The sequence below is a fragment of the Oncorhynchus masou genome, chromosome 25 (genome assembly GCF_036934945.1).
Source record: "Oncorhynchus masou masou isolate Uvic2021 chromosome 25, UVic_Omas_1.1, whole genome shotgun sequence".
Taxonomy (NCBI): domain Eukaryota; kingdom Metazoa; phylum Chordata; class Actinopteri; order Salmoniformes; family Salmonidae; genus Oncorhynchus; species Oncorhynchus masou.
In genome coordinates, this window is record NC_088236.1 from 8711446 (window position 1) to 8729986 (window position 18541).

At 43.2% G+C, this 18541-nt stretch overlaps 1 protein-coding gene across 1 annotated transcript in view; it reads left to right on the top strand.

The window, feature by feature from the left end:
- Positions 1 to 14220, top strand: part of LOC135513737 (myosin heavy chain, fast skeletal muscle-like) — an 18253-nt gene extending 4033 nt beyond the window's left edge. The window contains exons 6-39 of the mRNA XM_064936628.1: positions 1 to 32; positions 204 to 264; positions 544 to 642; positions 978 to 1081; positions 1458 to 1596; positions 1886 to 2004; positions 2170 to 2319; positions 2413 to 2583; positions 2810 to 3122; positions 3402 to 3466; positions 3560 to 3647; positions 3763 to 3880; positions 4016 to 4139; positions 4418 to 4554; positions 4919 to 5174; positions 7226 to 7468; positions 7771 to 7947; positions 8045 to 8190; positions 8375 to 8465; positions 8739 to 9128; positions 9251 to 9377; positions 9569 to 9687; positions 9826 to 10022; positions 10173 to 10356; positions 10493 to 10658; positions 10974 to 11098; positions 11276 to 11584; positions 11800 to 12003; positions 12140 to 12265; positions 12654 to 12824; positions 13112 to 13216; positions 13312 to 13407; positions 13793 to 13924; positions 14200 to 14220. The exon at positions 1 to 32 is cut by the window's left edge and continues 61 nt beyond it. Of these exons, the coding sequence (XP_064792700.1) occupies positions 1 to 32; positions 204 to 264; positions 544 to 642; positions 978 to 1081; positions 1458 to 1596; positions 1886 to 2004; positions 2170 to 2319; positions 2413 to 2583; positions 2810 to 3122; positions 3402 to 3466; positions 3560 to 3647; positions 3763 to 3880; positions 4016 to 4139; positions 4418 to 4554; positions 4919 to 5174; positions 7226 to 7468; positions 7771 to 7947; positions 8045 to 8190; positions 8375 to 8465; positions 8739 to 9128; positions 9251 to 9377; positions 9569 to 9687; positions 9826 to 10022; positions 10173 to 10356; positions 10493 to 10658; positions 10974 to 11098; positions 11276 to 11584; positions 11800 to 12003; positions 12140 to 12265; positions 12654 to 12824; positions 13112 to 13216; positions 13312 to 13407; positions 13793 to 13924; positions 14200 to 14220 (5105 nt within the window). The remainder of the gene's footprint in view (positions 33 to 203; positions 265 to 543; positions 643 to 977; positions 1082 to 1457; positions 1597 to 1885; positions 2005 to 2169; positions 2320 to 2412; positions 2584 to 2809; positions 3123 to 3401; positions 3467 to 3559; positions 3648 to 3762; positions 3881 to 4015; positions 4140 to 4417; positions 4555 to 4918; positions 5175 to 7225; positions 7469 to 7770; positions 7948 to 8044; positions 8191 to 8374; positions 8466 to 8738; positions 9129 to 9250; positions 9378 to 9568; positions 9688 to 9825; positions 10023 to 10172; positions 10357 to 10492; positions 10659 to 10973; positions 11099 to 11275; positions 11585 to 11799; positions 12004 to 12139; positions 12266 to 12653; positions 12825 to 13111; positions 13217 to 13311; positions 13408 to 13792; positions 13925 to 14199) is intronic.
- The last annotated feature ends 4321 nt before the right edge of the window (positions 14221 to 18541 follow it).

Below are 18541 nucleotides of genomic sequence, written 5' to 3' on the forward strand. Positions count from 1 at the left end.
AGACAGTGAGGAACGACAACTCGTCTCGCTTTGTAAGTATGAAGGGCATATAAGTTACCTTCAATTGAAAACTTTTATTTCAGTAGATTCCTATTGTTATATCAATAGATGTCCAACAAACTGTAACATTTAAAGTGGTATATCAAAGTAAAATGTTAGATTTCTTTTGTTGACCTAATTCCAGCCTCCATGCTCTACTACAGGGTAAATTCATCAGGATTCACTTCCAAGGAGGAAAACTGGCTAAAGCTGACATTGAGACCTGTGAGTTGGTTTTTGATTATTTATCAATTCTTTCCTAAATTCACTCATATTATTTTTTGGAGATCATGTCATTCATCAAATTACATTTTATCTCATGTTCTCTCTCTCCTCTCTTTCTCCTGTCTTTCTCCTCTCTCTCCTCTCTTTCTCCTCTCTCTCTCCTCTCTTTCTCCCCTCTCTCTCTCTCCTCTCTTTCTCCTCTCTCTCCTCTCTTTCTCCTCTCTCTCTCCTCTCTTTCTCTCCTCTCTCTCTCTCTCTCTCTCTCTCTTTGACTCTCAGACCTCCTGGAGAAGTCCCGAGTGTCCTTCCAGCTGCCCGATGAAAGAGGCTACCACATCTTCTTCCAGATGATGACCAATCACAAACCTGAGATAGTTGGTACGGCAAAGTAGAGGTTCAGGGGAAATTATTCCCACCCAAATTTGTGTAATTTATTTAAAAAAAATATTCCTAGTCCACACTATTAACACTATTAAAATGAGTACATCCAAGGTAACAAGGTATCTAGACACAGATCAGGTCGTTGGGAAACATCTATCAAGTAATGCACTGTGATGCACTAGTCCAGGAGTCTCAGCCCCCTCTTTTGAGGCTGTTTATACTACATGTCTCATTGAGTCCATCTATTGAGTTAAGAAAGGAGAGATACTGTAAAGGTAGGACAGCACAATTCTAAGAGATTTAACTGACAAGCCATTCTCCATTGTCCACAGAAATGTCGCTCATCACCACCAACCCCTACGACTTCCCCATGTGCAGTCAGGGTCAGATCACGGTGGCCAGCATCAACGACAAGGAAGAGCTGGATGCCACAGACGTGAGTCAAACCAAGGGTTAACTAAACTCTGGAATGGGTAGGATCCCCATTACACACTGAATGCACTGTGCAATTCCAAATTGGTGGCTGCTGTGAATTGATGTATTTTTGTTTGTTTGATACCTTGTGTTGGTTAGGCACTCTTCATGCTTTCACACATGCTTGTAAGACATCCACAAGACAGCGCTACTAAGTGCCCTGTGAAACTGTAGAAAATTAATTTTGTTCTGCCGTCTACTAGTGTTGGCCAAGCATACTCAAGAGGAACAGAGAAGACAAATACATCCATCCCATTTGTTCTGGAGTGACGACAGAACTGTTATGTACTTTAACTACCGTTCAGTTCACCACTGTTGTACTTCCTCTCTAATGCCAGGATGCCATTACCATCCTGGGCTTCACTAATGAGGAGAAGATGGGCATCTACAAGCTGACAGGAGCTGTGCTGCACCATGGAAACTTGAAATTCAAGCAGAAGCAGCGTGAGGAGCAGGCCGAGCCAGACGGCACAGACGGTGAGTCCCACTCATAGATATACAATATGTAGCGCATTAGTCCCATTCCCAGTCATAGATATACAATATGTAAAGCATTAGTCCCATTCCCAAACAATGAAATAGAACACCAAAGACAGATAGTGTCACATGAAAGTCAGCCATGAGACCAAATGTCAACCACCAGAAATGATTTGAAATGATGGATGTGGGTGAAACTGAAAACCTAACCCACAAAAGACTATTTTGTCAGTGTGGCATCAGAAAGATCTTGTGTGCCTGAGTCTGTTGTTGTTGGTTCTCTCTCCAGTGGCTGATAAAATCGGCTACCTGCTGGGCCTGAACTCAGCTGAGATGCTGAAGGCTCTGTGCTACCCCAGAGTGAAGGTCGGCAACGAGTACGTGACCAAGGGACAGACTGTGCCTCAGGTAAGGCGACCAAACACAGCATCTAACATTTTTTGAGCACCGGAAATCTTTTGGGGACCATAGATTTGTTTTCTTCTTGTGAGGTTGTTATTCCCAAGCTCTTTTCACCTTGTCACTAGACATGGTCAATATGTCATGTATTCATTTGAGATATTATCATTGCAGGTTAATAACTCAGTCTCGGCTCTGGCCAAGTCCATCTACGAGAGGATGTTCTTGTGGATGGTCATCCGTATCAACGAGATGTTGGACACCAAGAATCCAAGGCAGTTCTATATCGGCGTGCTGGATATTGCCGGGTTTGAGATCTTTGATGTGAGTATGCGACTAGAACAAGACAATTAGTTGAGATTGATTGATTACAGCCTTGTATGACGTAACGACCCCTTTTTAAAATTCCATCAACAGTACAACAGCATGGAGCAGCTGTGCATCAACTTCACCAATGAGAAACTGCAACAGTTTTTCAACCACACCATGTTCGTCCTGGAACAAGAGGAGTACAAGAAGGAGGGAATCATCTGGGCTTTCATTGACTTTGGCATGGACTTGGCTGCCTGCATTGAGCTTATTGAGAAGGTACACTGTCTGTCAGGATTATAATGGACCACAACAGCAAAGCTCATATGAGCACTGTGTGAAATATTATCACAGTGGTACGTTTCCGATGGTTGAGAACTCAATATTTTTCCTATTATGTGCCCCTAAATGAATACAATTCTACAATAGCATGTTTGCTAAAGGAATAAATGTGATCCTAAATGTAAATATCACTAATTTCATATACATCTCTTTTTTTGTAAAGCCATTGGGCATCTTCTCCATCCTTGAAGAGGAGTGCATGTTCCCCAAGTCTTCAGACACTACCTTCAAGGACAAGCTGTACGCCCAGCATCTTGGCAAAACCAAGGCGTTTGAGAAGCCCAAGCCTGCCAAAGGCAAGGCAGAGGCCCACTTCTCCCTGGTGCACTACGCCGGTACTGTGGACTACAACATCACTGGCTGGCTGGAGAAGAACAAGGATCCCCTGAACGACTCAGTTATTCAGCTGTACGGGAAGTCCACAGTCAAACTTTTGGCTGCTCTGTACCCTGCTGCCCCACCAGAGGGTAAGACTAGCATCAGTTATAACTCAGACCTACATTTTTTTAAAGTCTTTGAATGTACCACAAATGCTCAGGCTTATTCACTGGGTTAATTTACTCATTGGTGTTATTTTACACAATCTCATTGGTAGCATTTGCATTAAGATAAGTATGAACTTAACCAGAGATGATCTGGTTTATATTTAGTGTGCTTACTGAAGACAAGAACATTCTAGATTTATTGCTCTTATTACTATTGCACTCTGAGACATATACTTGTCTAGTTATATTTGACTTTGTTCGTTTGAACAGATACAACCAAGAAAGGAGGCAAGAAGAAGGGTGGTTCCATGCAGACTGTGTCGTCCCAGTTCAGGGTGAGCTTCTGAAATGTGGATATTCATTCCTTCTAAATGTGCATTGATTATCATAAATTATTTCTCAGCAAATGCTTTGTAACCCTCTTATAGGAGAACTTACATAAGCTGATGACCAACTTGAGGAGCACTCATCCTCACTTTGTGCGCTGCCTGATCCCCAACGAGTCAAAGACTCCAGGTACAGGAAATATTGAGTTAAATATGTCATCTAATCAGTACAGTATCAGTAACCTTAATGAACCAATCTATAACCTGTTTATTAGTATTTAAAGAGACTTGATTTGTGTTTCCAGGTCTGATGGAGAACTTCCTGGTTATCCACCAGCTCAGGTGTAACGGTGTTCTGGAGGGGATCAGGATCTGCAGGAAGGGATTCCCCAGTAGAATCATCTATGCTGACTTCAAGCAGAGGTACATACGCACACACACACACACACACACAGATCTGCTACAAGGGTTTTCCCAGCATCAGAATAGTCTTACTTTTTACGTAATATAACCAACCTATTACAACTTGACATGTGTTAAAAATGTCTCCTCATTCAGGTACAAAGTACTGAATGCCAGCGTCATCCCTGAGGGCCAGTTCATGGACAACAAGAAGGCTTCTGAGAAGCTGCTTGGGTCCATTGATGTGAATCACGAGGATTACAAGTTTGGACACACCAAGGTCAGTCACCCTTTGCAAAAGCTGACAATAAAACACAACTCAATGATCATTTAAACCCGTACCATTTTCTTCAATGTCATATAATCACAAGTCTAGAAGAGGAACTAAACTCATTATTCATCTACAACTGTTACAACTTACAACTTATAAACAACCTCTCATGGATTGTCTGTGAGCATTGCAATGTTTGTGTTGTTTAAATCAATCTAGTGGTGTTGTTTCCTGTTCTGTCACCATCTGACTGTGGATCCATAATTGACCATGTCAACCTGTGTCAGGTGTTCTTCAAAGCCGGCCTGCTGGGCGTCTTGGAGGAGATGAGAGATGAGAAGCTGGCCTCTCTGGTCGGCATGGTCCAGGCTCTCAGCCGTGGATTCCTGATGAGGAGAGAGTTCACCAAGATGATGGAGAGGAGGTGAGGAATAGGAAACATCTTGGCAAAGCTTTCTGTCAACCACCTGTATCTAATGCATTATTCCATACTGTATATGCTGTGAGTTGTTCAGAATGAGAAAGTGCAACTTAAAATGCTCTATTAAAAGTGAAGTTTGGGATTTGTCAAGCTGTTCACTTATCATTTAAATGTCTAATATTTACCCATTCATTCTTGAAGAATATAAAATGCCTCATGAGAATCTAACTCGAGTGCAGTCTATGAGTGGTTACATCTCCAGAGCCCCATTCCTCAGCTGTAAACAATGTGGTGGGAGTCTCCATTTTGATGTTCTTCGAATCCCAGAATTTAGCTTTATGTCAAGCTATCCTTTCTGTTCAACCAGAGATTCCGTCTTCACCATCCAGTACAACATCCGTTCATTCATGAATGTGAAAACCTGGCCGTGGATGAAGGTGTACTTCAAGATCAAGCCCCTGCTGAAGAGCGCGGAGACGGAGAAGGAGCTGGCCAACATGAAGGAGAACTATGAGAAGATGACGTCGGACCTGGCCAAGGCTCTGGCCACCAAGAAGCAGTTGGAGGAGAAGATGGTCTCCATGGTGCAGGAGAGGGCAGACCTGGCGCTCCAAGTAGCATCTGTGAGTGAACAACGACCCTGATGATTATTTTATTGTTAAATGTAACCTTTATTTAACTAGGCAAGTTAGTTAAGAACACATTCTTATTTACGATGACGGCCTACCGGGGAACAGTGGGGTTAACTGGTCTAGGAACAGTGGGTTAACTGCCTTGTTCAGAGGCAAAACTACAGATTTTTACCTTGTCAGCTCAGAGGATTCAATCCAGCGACCTTTTTGTTACTGGCCCAATGCTCCAACCACTAGGCTACCTGCCGACCCAACACATTTACACTCACACACACACACACACACACACACACACACACACACACACACACACACACACACACACACACACACACACACACACACACACACACACACACACACACACACACACACACACACACACACACACACACACACAGACACGTACACAGTGTCTCGATAGGGGTGCACATTTCCTGCCCTTCTACACGTCTCATGGGGATGACGGCTGAGAGAAAAAAATCAAAATCAAATCAAATTCTATTTGTCACACATGGTTAGCAGATGTTAATGCGAGTGTAGCGAAATGCTTGTGCTTCTAGTTCCAACCATGCAGTAATATCTAACAAGTAATCTAACCTAACAATTTCACAACGACTACCTTATACACATTAAGATGGCAAGATGCAGTAGATGGTATAGAGTACAGTATATACATATGAGATGAGTAATGTAGGGTATGTAAATATTATATAGTGTGGCATTGTTGAAAGTAGCTAGTGATACATTTATTATATCAATTTTCTCCATTATTAAAGTGACAAGAGTTGACTCAGTATGTTGGCAGCAGCCACTCAATGTTAGTGATGGCTGTTTAACTGTCTGATGGCCTTGAGATAGGAGCTGTTTTTCAGTCTCTCGGTCCCAGCTTTGATGCACCTGTACTGACCTCACCTTCTGGATGATAGCAGGGGAAACAGGCAGTGGCTCGGGTGGTTGTTCTCCTTGATGATCTTTTTGGCCTTCCTGTGACATCGGGTGGTGTAGGTGTCCTGGAGGGCAGGTAGTTTGCCCCCGGCGATGCGTTGTGTAGACCTCACTACCCTCTGGAGAGCCTTAAGGTTGTGGGAGGAGCAGTTGCCGTACCAGGCGGTGATACAGCCTGACAGGATGCTCTCAATTGTGCATCTGTAAAGGTTTATGAGTGTTTTTTGTGACAAGCCGAATTTCTTCAGCCTCCTGAGGTTGAAGAGGCGCTACTGCGCCTTCTTCACCCCTCTGTCTGTGTTTGGTGGACCATTTCAGTTTGTCCGTGATGTGTACGCAGAGGAACTTAAAACTTTCCACCTTCTCCACTACTGTCCTGTCGATGTGGATAGGGGGGTGCTCCCTCTGCTGTTTCCTGAAGTCCACAATCATTTCCTTTGTTTTGTTGACATTGAGTGTGAGGTTATTTTCCTGACACCACACTCCGAGGGCCCTCACCTCCTCCCTGTAGGCCGTCTCGTCATTGTTGGTAATCAAGCTGACCACTGTCGTGTCGTCTGCAAAGTTGATGATTGAGTTGGAGGCGTGCATGGCCACGTAGTCATGGGTGAACAGGGAGTACAGGAGAGGGCTGAGAACGCACCCTTGTGGGACCCCAGTGTTGAGGATCAGCTGGGTGGAGATGTTATTACCTACCCTCACCACCTGGGGGCGGCCCGTCAGGATGTTGTATATTCCTGGTATGAGTAGCAGGACGTTGAAATGTTGTGCGATTTTTAACAGAATGTTGAAATAAGTAGCTCGACCTCAAACAGGTTTTAAATAAACTTTTTGTGAGTGGCAACAACTAAATGAACATCGGGTTAACACTGCAGTATGTATGTGTATCTGTATGTGGCTAACTCATACATTCATTTGTGTTACCCATGTTACTTACATATACATATATACACATATACATATACATATATATATATATATATATATATATCATGCATTTATATTGATTTGCTCTGACCTGTTTGACTAAATGAAGTCTATATTTTGATACACAAAGTGAGGCCGTAGATTTTTTCCTCCTGTTCTGAAACCAGGATTCAGAGAATCTGACTGATGCTGAGGAAAGGTGCGAGGGGCTCATCAAGAGCAAGATCCAGCTGGAGGCCAAACTCAAAGAGACGACCGAGAGGCTGGAGGATGAGGAGGAGATGAATGCTGAGTTGACTGCCAAGAAGAGGAAGCTGGAGGATGAGTGCTCTGAGCTGAAGAAGGACATTGATGACCTGGAGCTCACCTTGGCCAAAGTGGAGAAGGAGAAGCACGCCAGTGAAAACAAGGTCTCGTAGACAGTCTTACCATTCAAATAAAAATCTACTCAAAACATAGCTCAACAGAAATGTAATTCAAATTGTTTTGTGGGCGCAGGGAAAATGAAGACACAAATTAGTTTAATTTTAGTTGCTTGTTCTGCTCCCCCTCGTTTATGACTTCCATTTAGTACAGTGCAATTTAGTGTTGAATAAACAGTATAGTACTTGTTGACACATTTATAATCTGAGTTAAATGAATGCAATATAAACTACATCTCCCCTTCATGGTGAAGTGGCAAAAGACTTACATTTGTTGTGGACATTTTCAGGTTAAAAACCTGACAGAGGAGATGGTGTCTATGGATGAGAGTGTTGCCAAGCTGACCAAGGAGAAGAAAGCCCTCCAAGAGGCCCACCAGCAGACACTGGACGACCTGCAGGCAGAGGAGGACAAAGTCAACACTCTGACCAAGGCCAAGACCAAGCTGGAACAGCAAGTGGATGACGTGAGTGGAGTTTTACATTTTGTCCATGGTTAGGAGATGATGATATTATCTTCAGTTGTTTAGATTTGAAAATTACATGTGTGTTTTTATCTTATAGCTTGAGGGTTCTCTGGAGCAAGAGAAGAAGCTCCGTATGGACCTTGAGAGAGCCAAGAGAAAGCTGGAGGGAGATCTGAAACTGGCCCAGGAGTCCATAATGGACCTGGAGAATGACAAGCAGCAGTCTGATGAGAAAATCAAGAAGTAAACACAAACAAATTACTACAGGATTTCCTGCCATATTGATCAACATAATGGTTGTTCTTCACTCAATCTTGTAATTAGGATTTGTATGTGATTCTTAAAAGCAAAGTGAATGCTATTATATTATCCCTTTACACTATCAAACCAAAACCAACTCTGAAATCAACGTGTTTGTGTTTCTTAGGAAGGAGTTTGAGACCAGCCAGCTCCTCAGCAAGATAGAGGATGAACAGTCTCTGGGAGCTCAGCTGCAGAAGAAGATCAAGGAACTGCAGGTCCAGTACAGGAAAGAACACACCTGAAACATTTCTGGTGGCTTGTAATGGCTCAGGAAGTTGGAAGATGGTGCTTTAATCTGTTGAAAAGATGGTGCTTCTAACCGTTGTGGTTTTGGTTGCCACATTGGACACTGTCCACTGAAGATATTAGTGTAACTGGCTTTGTATTAACAAATGCATGCAAAATATACATATATTATTATTTATAGAGGTTATTTATTTCAACTATATTGTAGTGTTCATCCCACCTGCTCCTGCCCCCTGTTCTAGGCCCGTATTGAGGAGCTGGAGGAGGAAATTGAGGCTGAGCGTGCTGCCAGGGCCAAGGTTGAGAAGCAGAGGGCCGATCTCTCCAGGGAACTTGAGGAGATCAGTGAGAGGCTAGAGGAGGCCGGAGGCGCCACTGCTGCTCAGATTGAGATGAACAAGAAACGCGAGGTTGAGTTCCAGAAGCTGCGTCGTGATCTTGAAGAGTCCACCCTGCAGCATGAGGCCACAGCCGCCGCTCTGCGCAAGAAGCAGGCCGACAGTGTGGCTGAGCTCGGGGAGCAGATCGACAACCTGCAGCGCATCAAGCAGAAGCTGGAGAAGGAGAAGAGCGAGTATAAGATGGAGATTGATGACCTCTCCAGCAACATGGAGGCCGTCGCCAAGGCTAAGGTGAGTAATGATGTTTCAGTCAAGCAGTGTTGAGGAAGGCCAACTTCATTACCATTCAAGTGATATGAAGTTGACAGGAGTCTCACATATAAAGTAATAATGGAACATGTTTTCACTAACAGGGCAATCTGGAGAAGATGTGTCGTACTCTTGAGGACCAGCTGAGCGAGTTCAAGACTAAGAATGATGAGAATGTTCGCCAGGTCAACGACATCAGCGGGCAGAGGGCCAGACTCCTGACAGAAAATGGTACCATTAACAATGAACAACAAACTAATTGTAGTACACTTCAGTAGTACACAATAACACATGTTAGGGGCTGTAAGTCCAGTCCACATAGTGTTCACTGTACTATTCACAATGTAACATAGTTATTAAAATACATTTTAAATCTTCGGGAACAGAGACCCCATTAACAAGATGTGCCTCTATCCCTGCAGGTGAGTTTGGCCGCCAGCTGGAAGAGAAGGAAGCCCTGGTCTCTCAGCTGACCAGAGTTAAACAGGCCTTCACCCAGCAGGTTGAGGAGATGAAGAGGCTGATTGAGGAGGAGGTAAAGGTAAGGGACCCAAAACAGACTCCATCTGCCACAGTTTACATTCATATCTCCATAAAGACGGTGACTACGCCACTCTCAGAGACTGTTTACCTCTCTCTCTAATCTCTCATTGTCTTTGTTTGTCTTTCTCTCTCACAGGCTAAAAACGCACTGTCCCACAGTGTCCAGTCTGCCCGCCATGACTGTGACCTTCTAAGAGAGCAGTTTGAGGAGGAGCAGGAGGCCAAGGCAGAGCTGCAGCGCGGCATGTCCAAGGCCAACAGTGAGGTGGCTCAGTGGAGGACTAAGTATGAAACTGATGCCATCCAACGCACAGAGGAGCTGGAGGAGGCCAAGTGAGTTGCACATAACAGCAAAAACACAAATATAGGGTGTGGATGGTGAGGGTGGTAGTGGGCTCTGAGAAAATGTTGCGTCAATATGTATTGTAACATTCGTTTCACAACAAATTGTTCACCATAAAACCACCCTCACTCATCCAACAGGAAGAAGCTGGCCCAGCGTCTGCAGGAGGCGGAGGAGACCATTGAGGCAACCAACTCCAAGTGTGCCTCCCTGGAGAAGACCAAGCAGAGACTGCAGGGAGAGGTGGAGGACCTCATGATTGACGTTGAGAGAGCCAACACGATGGCCGCCAACCTCGACAAGAAGCAGAGGAACTTTGACAAGGTGAAAATGCGTAAACCTAATCCAAGCGGGATATTTTATGTGTGCTATTTGATCAATTGTAGTATAATTGTAACATATTTCAGATTCAAAGCTCTCCATCAATGAGTTGTAATGAAAATCCCATGGATTCTCCTAGGTTCTGGCAGAGTGGAAGCAGAAGTTTGAGGAGGGTCAGGCTGAGCTGGAAGGAGCTCAGAAGGAGGCTCGCTCTATGAGCACTGAACTCTTCAAGATGAAGAACTCCTACGAGGAGGCTCTGGATCATCTGGAGACTCTGAAGAGAGAGAACAAGAACCTGCAACGTGAGTATTTGACAGCAGTTCTATTTGGCTCATGTTTGACTGGCGTTTTTGAAAATGGAGGGAACTGTAATCAACAAAATGACCATTACACCATTTCAGAATTGTTTTATGTACAGTTTAAAATATTATTGTTTGAACTTGTATTCGGTATTGTTTCAGACAACCCAAGGAAGTAGGAGGCAATTCGATATGCTAAACGTTATGAAATGCTTTTGTTAATGAACTGTTATTATGATTCAATGTCAACTTCAGTGCATCGGTGATATCCACTGAACATCTCCTGAGTCTAAACAGCTGCTGTGTTTGTGTGTGCAGAGGAGATCTCTGACCTGACTGAGCAGATTGGAGAGACTGGCAAGAGCATCCAGGAGCTGGAGAAGGCCAAGAAGACCGTGGAGACAGAGAAGTCTGAGATCCAGACCGCTCTGGAGGAGGCTGAGGTAAAAACTGCAGCTGTTTGATGGGAAAAGCAGTGTTACACTATCCAATTCCAGCTACAGTCCAATGCTTTCCTTGTTGGTGTTTATTGTAGTCATATATATTTAATTCCTTATGTTATACACATCCAAATACAAATGTATTGAACACAATTGGCCTGACTGCTTCTCTTTGTCCAGGGAACACTGGAGCACGAGGAATCTAAGATTCTGCGTTTGCAGCTGGAGCTGAACCAGATCAAGGGTGAGGTGGACAGGAAGATTGCTGAGAAGGACGAGGAGATGGAGCAGATCAAGAGGAACAGCCAGAGGGTGGTTGACTCCATGCAGAGCACCCTGGACTCAGAGGTCAGGAGCAGGAATGACGCCCTGAGGGTGAAGAAGAAGATGGAGGGAGACCTGAATGAGATGGAGATCCAGCTGAGCCACGCCAACAGGCAGGCCGCTGAGTCCCAGAAACAGCTGAGGAACGTCCAGGGACAGCTCAAGGTAAAGGGACTGGGACATCAGGCAACAAAAATCTGAACATGGGGAGGATTTTATTTAATTTTAATCTGTAAAAAAGAACAGAACAGAGGAAATGAATAGAGTGGACTAATATACTGTCGAAATGTATGGACATTTGGGAAATTATTATCAATTAAAATGTCTATCACTGATCCTATTGCCCCTGCTTAATGAACCTATATCATTGTGAACCCCAGGATGCCCAATTGCACCTTGATGACGCCGTCCGTGCCTCAGAGGACATGAAGGAGCAGGCAGCCATGGTGGAGCGCAGAAACGGTCTGATGGTGGCTGAAATCGAGGAGCTGAGAGTTGCTCTGGAGCAGACAGAGAGAGGCCGCAAAGTGGCTGAGACTGAGCTGGTAGACGCCAGCGAGCGTGTTGGACTTCTGCACTCCCAGGTACGGGTCAAAAGCCATTTCTAATAAAACCTAGCATTCTGTTTACATACACCTGAAATTTGACAGTGCTTGCTTTTACATATACATCATTCTGCCCTGTGACTCGAGAGTCAAATAAATGTCTTGTTTCCTCCAGAACACCAGCCTTCTGAACACTAAGAAGAAGCTGGAGACTGACCTAGTGCAGGTGCAGGGAGAGGTGGACGACATCGTCCAGGAGGCCAGGAACGCAGAGGAGAAGGCCAAGAAGGCCATCACTGACGTGAGTCCTTATGATCTCTATTGAAATACATCAACTTGATTTTGCCCATACGAGGGACGTTATAATTGGTGTAGTGTCGGAAATCCCAGACCTATGGGCAACAGCACTAGGTCTGGGAATCATGTTGGATTTTCTTGGCCAATTTGTAGAGGATTCTGACAGACAACTCTTTAAACAAATCACAAATTTGGGTAGGCAGAGCTTTACTGCAAGACTCTGGAAGGATTTTACAGTACCCAACTCTTCCCTTCCTCTGCCAAATTGACGTTGGTTTTAATACTGACGTTTATACTGGACCATTGGTACATTGTGGGAGGCAACCCGTCTGTCATGAGAAAGACTATGGTTGGTGCCAATCAGTGCATAATTTAACACACTACCATTCCAGGCGGCCATGATGGCTGAGGAGCTGAAGAAGGAGCAGGACACCAGCTCTCACCTGGAGAGGATGAAGAAGAACCTGGAGGTCACAGTCAAGGACCTGCAGCACCGTCTGGATGAGGCTGAGAATCTGGCCATAAAGGGAGGCAAGAAGCAGCTCCAGAAACTGGAGTCCAGGGTGAGTTAACAGCAGGGTGGATTGAAAAACAGATTGCTGGAAATGTATTTAAATCATATAAAAATACACAGGAGCATTGGGTAATGACTTTTTCTCTCAATAACCCAGCTAGATAATGAAAAGCTGTTGTTATGACTACAGACCGCTTCAATTAAACATGTACAAGTACATAGGAACAGACAACATTGTGCTTCCTTGAATAGTAGAAGATACCTCTGTTTAACAAAATTTGTGACGTATGATTTCAACACCTCAAATAAATGCCTAGATTAATTTCTTCCATAAAGGTGCGTGAGCTCGAGACTGAGGTGGAGGCTGAGCAGAGAAGAGGTGTAGACGTGGTCAAGGGAGTCCGCAAGTATGAGCGCAGAGTCAAGGAGCTCACCTACCAGGTAAGAGAAAGTACCTTCTTCACACACTTGACACTAACACAGACAGGTTTGTGTATAAAACTATGGGGCAATGATTATGTGATCTTCTCCCACAGACTGAGGAGGATAAGAAGAACGTTAACAGACTTCAGGACCTGGTAGATAAGCTGCAGATGAAAGTGAAGGCCTACAAGAGGCAGGCCGAGGAAGCGGTGAGTCACATACTTTGTTACATACTCAGAAAGCATACATTCCAAAACATATTTTTCCCCTCGTAGACATTACAAAACTTCATGTCCATACCGTTTAGTTGAAGTAAGTGCTACTGCGCATCAGTCAACAATGACTCAATTGATAGTGCAAGTAATTGATATGTTATATGTAACCAACTTAAAGGAGAGGGGGTTGAATATTAATATGAATATGAATATATTGCAGTTTGATCCCCAGTTCTGCAACTCACTTTCTCTGCTGTATCATTGGCATCTGTCAATAAAAACAGCTTTCAAATACTTAAACAAATATATATTAATTTGCTGCCTGAATTTTCCAACTTTGAATGCTGATGTTCTGCTCTCTTCTCTTTTCCTCACCCAGGAGGAAGCAGCCAATAGCCACATGTCTAAGCTCCGGAAGGTTCAGCATGAGCTGGAGGAGGCTGAGGAGCGTGCTGACATCGCTGAGACTCAGGTCAACAAGCTCAGAGCCAAGACCCGCGAAGGTGGAAAGGTACAGAACTGCTGCTGAACCTGACTCATGTTCAGATATGACCACATCAACACCACCTATGAATTAGCCTTCACAGAGGTCAATACTGACCACTTAAATGTGTTTAAGATCTCTAAGAAGCACATTTCATGTAGGGCAAAATATGTGGTACTTCAAAATCTAAGATTTAAGCTGAGCACTGTGCATTAAATTCTTGATCCATTATATTCATTCCAAGTGTTCATACATTTTGTTCATTATTAAATACTAATCTATTATGTGATTTCCTCTTACAGGGCAAGGAAGCTGCTGAATAAACCAAAGTATGGAAGATCAAAGTCTTAACATTTTCCTGTCTTGCATAAAATAGGATTTTCATGGTTTTAGCATTGATTAAAAACATGTGGGCGTAAGTACACTTCCTTTGTGACTCTGGATTTATTACTCAGCAAGCAGCTTTTTCATACCATAAAAATATTATAGGATTCCAAAAACAAGGAAGTGTTCACCCCACCAAAGAAATCACTTTTTAGGGGGTAAACGTCTGAGGAATGAGGCTGGAGAAATGTGACCACTCTCAAATTCATACTGAGCTACAGATGAATGGACTGACCATCCAGAACATCAAAATCATAGTTTCAAACATTTACACTTGGGAGAATTGGCCTATATGGACAGGCCCAAATTGAAATGTTTCTAAACGAAAAATAAATAAATAAGACAAGCCTATACATACCATGGTAACAATTGAAAAAGGAACACTGGAGATTGTGGGGAAATTCTAAGAACTAAGTTCTCAGGAAACTACAGGATGGATTTAAGCATTTGAATTTTGTCACAGATTGTGCACACATTAATCTCCCATAGACAGACTACGTAAACATAAATGGGAATCGAGCATCTGACCAAATTCCATGAGATTTTAGTTCTGGGTAAACCAATATTATGCACACACTAATGGGAAAAGAAAAGACAAATGTGATATTGATTTATCATTAGCCAATTAGCATTTCCAACTGATTTCTGGCTGATATACATTCCATAATGATTAGCATTAAATCCCTGCCACCCATTGGTGAAGTTATGAAGTTATGACAATACACATTATAAACACACAACAGGCTTTTGCAAGGTTCAGATGCATAAATTATCCTTTCATGAGGAAAACAGAAGAGGCTGATTAGTCTTTACAAAATCACAAAAACTAAACAATTAGCTAGCTCATTAATCATAATGTATTTAATTGAAAAACACCCCCAAAAAAACCACTTCAGTTTGCAAACAATGTAAAGAAAAATAATTGAGTCAATAAAGCCGTGAATAAAGCCACTTTTCTTGAGTAAGGCAGCTCCAAAATGCAGGTGTTTCAGCACAACTCAGTGGTTTCTGCGGTGGCGGGGTAGTCAGCGGACAATACAGAAGGTAAAGGTTGGTAACATTCTCTAGTTGTGCCGTGATTGGCTCAGTGCTCTATGCTCATTGGCCATTGGACATCAACATTACACAACAAGTTGGAAATCGCAAATTCAACAATGAGTGGTTTGGAAGGAATCAGTGGCTAACAGCAAGTGTTGCAAAGCAATCACTAGCCTGCTATTCGGTGGAGAGGGTGTGTGGTCCAAGTCTGGATTTAAGGGTCTCTTTTCCAAGATTAAAAGGATAAACACTCACATTCAACAACATAGGTCAGAAAAGGTTGAATACATCGGCCATGCTGTTAATCTACCAAGACTTCTGCCGCGTTCAAAACAACTGGAAACTCCTGACTGAGAAACCTCAGACTTCTTCCACGTTCAAAACAACTGGAAACTCCTGACTGAGAAACCTCAGACTTCTGCCGAATTCAAAACAACTGGAAACTCCTAACTGAGAAACCTCAGACTTCTGCCGCGTTCAAAACAACTGGAAACTCCTGACTGAGAAACCTCAGACTTCTGCCGCGTTCAAAACAACTGGAAACTCCTGACTGAGAAACCTCAGACTTCTGCCGCGTTCAAAACAACTGGAAACTCCTGACTGAGAAACCTCAGACTTCTGCCGCGTTCAAAACAACTGGAAACTCCTGACTGAGAAACCTCAGACTTCTGCCGAATTCAAAACAACTGGAAACTCCTGACTGAGAAACCCCAGACTTCTGCCGCGTTCAAAACAACTGGAAACTCCTGACTGAGAAACCTCAGACTTCTGCCGCGTTCAAAACAACTGGAAACTCCTGACTGAGAAACCTCAGACTTCTGCCGCGTTCAAAACAACTGGAAACTCCTGACTGAGAAACCTCAGACTTCTGCCGCGTTCAAAACAACTGGAAACTCCTGACTGAGAAACCTCAGACTTCAGCCGAATTCAAAACAACTGGAAACTCTTGACTGAGAAACCTCAGACTTCTGCCGCGTTCAAAACAACTGGAAACTCCTGACTGAGAAACCTCAGACTTCTTCCACGTTCAAAACAACTGGAAACTCCTGACTGAGAAACCCCAGACTTCTGCCGCGTTCAAAACAACTGGAAACTCCTAACTGAGAACTGACAATTTTTGAGTTTGCCCCACCAAGATTTACATGCTAAAATCGCCACTGGTCAGGACTGAGACTAAACCCCTCAGGAACACTCAACACCTCTTGGAATGCCATTCTTTGGCATAACGTTGCGGTTAGAGCATTGGGCCAGTAATCGAAAGGTTGCTTGTTAGAAAACCCGAGCTGACAAGGAGAAACATCTGTTGGTGTGCCCTTGAACAAGGCACTTAAGCATAATTTGCTCCAGGGGTGCTGTACTGCTATCGTAGTACTATGGCTGAGCCTGTAAAACAACACATTTCACCAGGGGTGGCAGGGTAGCCTACTGGTTAGAGCTTTGGACTAGTAACTGCAAGTTCAAATCCCAGAGCTGACAAGGTACAAATCTGTCGTTCTACCCCTGAACAGGCAGTTAATCCACTGTTCCTAGGCCGTCATTGAAAATAAGAATTTGTTCTTATCTGACTTGACGAGTTAAATAAAGGTTAAAAAAAATAGCACCAATCCTGTATGTGCCTATGAAAGTTTAAATTTTTTATTATAATTTTTTTTAGAAAATGCAACAATCCAAAATGTCTTACAAAATGCAACAAGCCAAAATGTCTTCTACAAGTTATACACTGCTCAAAAAAAATAAAGGGAACACTTAAACAACACAATGTAACTCCAAGTCAATCACACTTCTGTGAAATCAAACTGTCCCCTTAGGTAGCAACACTGATTGACAATACATTTCACATGCTGTTGTGCAAATGGAATAGACAATAGGTGGAAATTATAGGCAATTAGCAAGACCCCCCAATAAAGGCTCCTAGCAGAACTAGGCTAGGCAATCCCTTAAAATAACTTTTGTGTGAAAAATTTGAAAGCGTTAGTGACTGCAACTCTGCTACTGGGAACGACTTATTCACGCTTTTTTTGCCAGCGTTTAGTGACACCGGCCATATTCAACGGGTTGTTGAGCGTTCGTAAATCCCTCCGTTATTCTGCGCTCAATTTTACCAGCTACATCGATCAACAGCTGTCGCAGTGACATCATGAACATTATTGAAATGGATACTTGCATATTGGAGTCTTTTGTTAAGACATGTAGTTAGCTACCTAAACAATTAACCATAATCTCAATCAATGACATTACTATCCTGCACGAATCTGCAGTTAGCTAACCAACCAGGTTCAATGTTAGCTAGCCAATGTTAGACTATAACTGGCAAAGCAAATGGCTCTGAGATATGAAATAATATTACTACACAGATCCAACACGACAAAATTAGAAATGTGTTATATCTGAAAATGTAGCAAGCTACACTATCTTACCCATATACATGGAAGGACGCTTCTCCCTCTCTGTCACGGATGCCATGGTTGCCCTTAGTTTGAAGATGTAATCCGTAAACAGGTGTTTTCTCCATCTCCTTCCCTATCATACTCTAATTCCACTGATTTCAAAACTCGGTCCTCCAGAAAGTGGAGAGCAACACTTATGCAGTTCTACTACGCAATATATATATTATATTATATTTTTATATTGGTGTTTTTATAATATATATTTTACAGCTGCGTTAGACAGCATTACCTACTACACATACTGACCAGCTCAAATAAACAGAAGCCTGCTACATGGCAGACCAATGGGAACTCATCTCTCGGCATGTCCAACCCACTCATGATCTCAGCCAATCATGGCTAGCGGGAAGTTTCCTGTCTTTTCCCCTGGCTAAACCAACTAGGCTCGTAATTTAACACTTGTATTCATATTTACAGATGGCCTATAAGCTTGTTATTTAGGCACATAAAAGTTCACATGTTCCAGAAGGCATTTCTGCCCCCCAAAAATGCATTTTGATAAAAATAGCCTAGTTTCCTGAAACAAGCTAATGTGGCTGTTATCAGCTGGGTGCAGGGCAGGCAACTAATAAGTGCTGAGCAGCAGCCACATAGCTACTCTATACAGTCATTGGGCTACTCACATGCAGAGCAGGGGACAGACGAGCATCTAATGAAGAAGGTTATTTCATATTTTTGCGTGGGAAGGGAGTGATTTTGATCAAGACAGGAGAGTTCCCGAGAGTTAGAGAACTGTTGGGCTATCAGGACAGTAGAGGAAAAACATGAACATGAT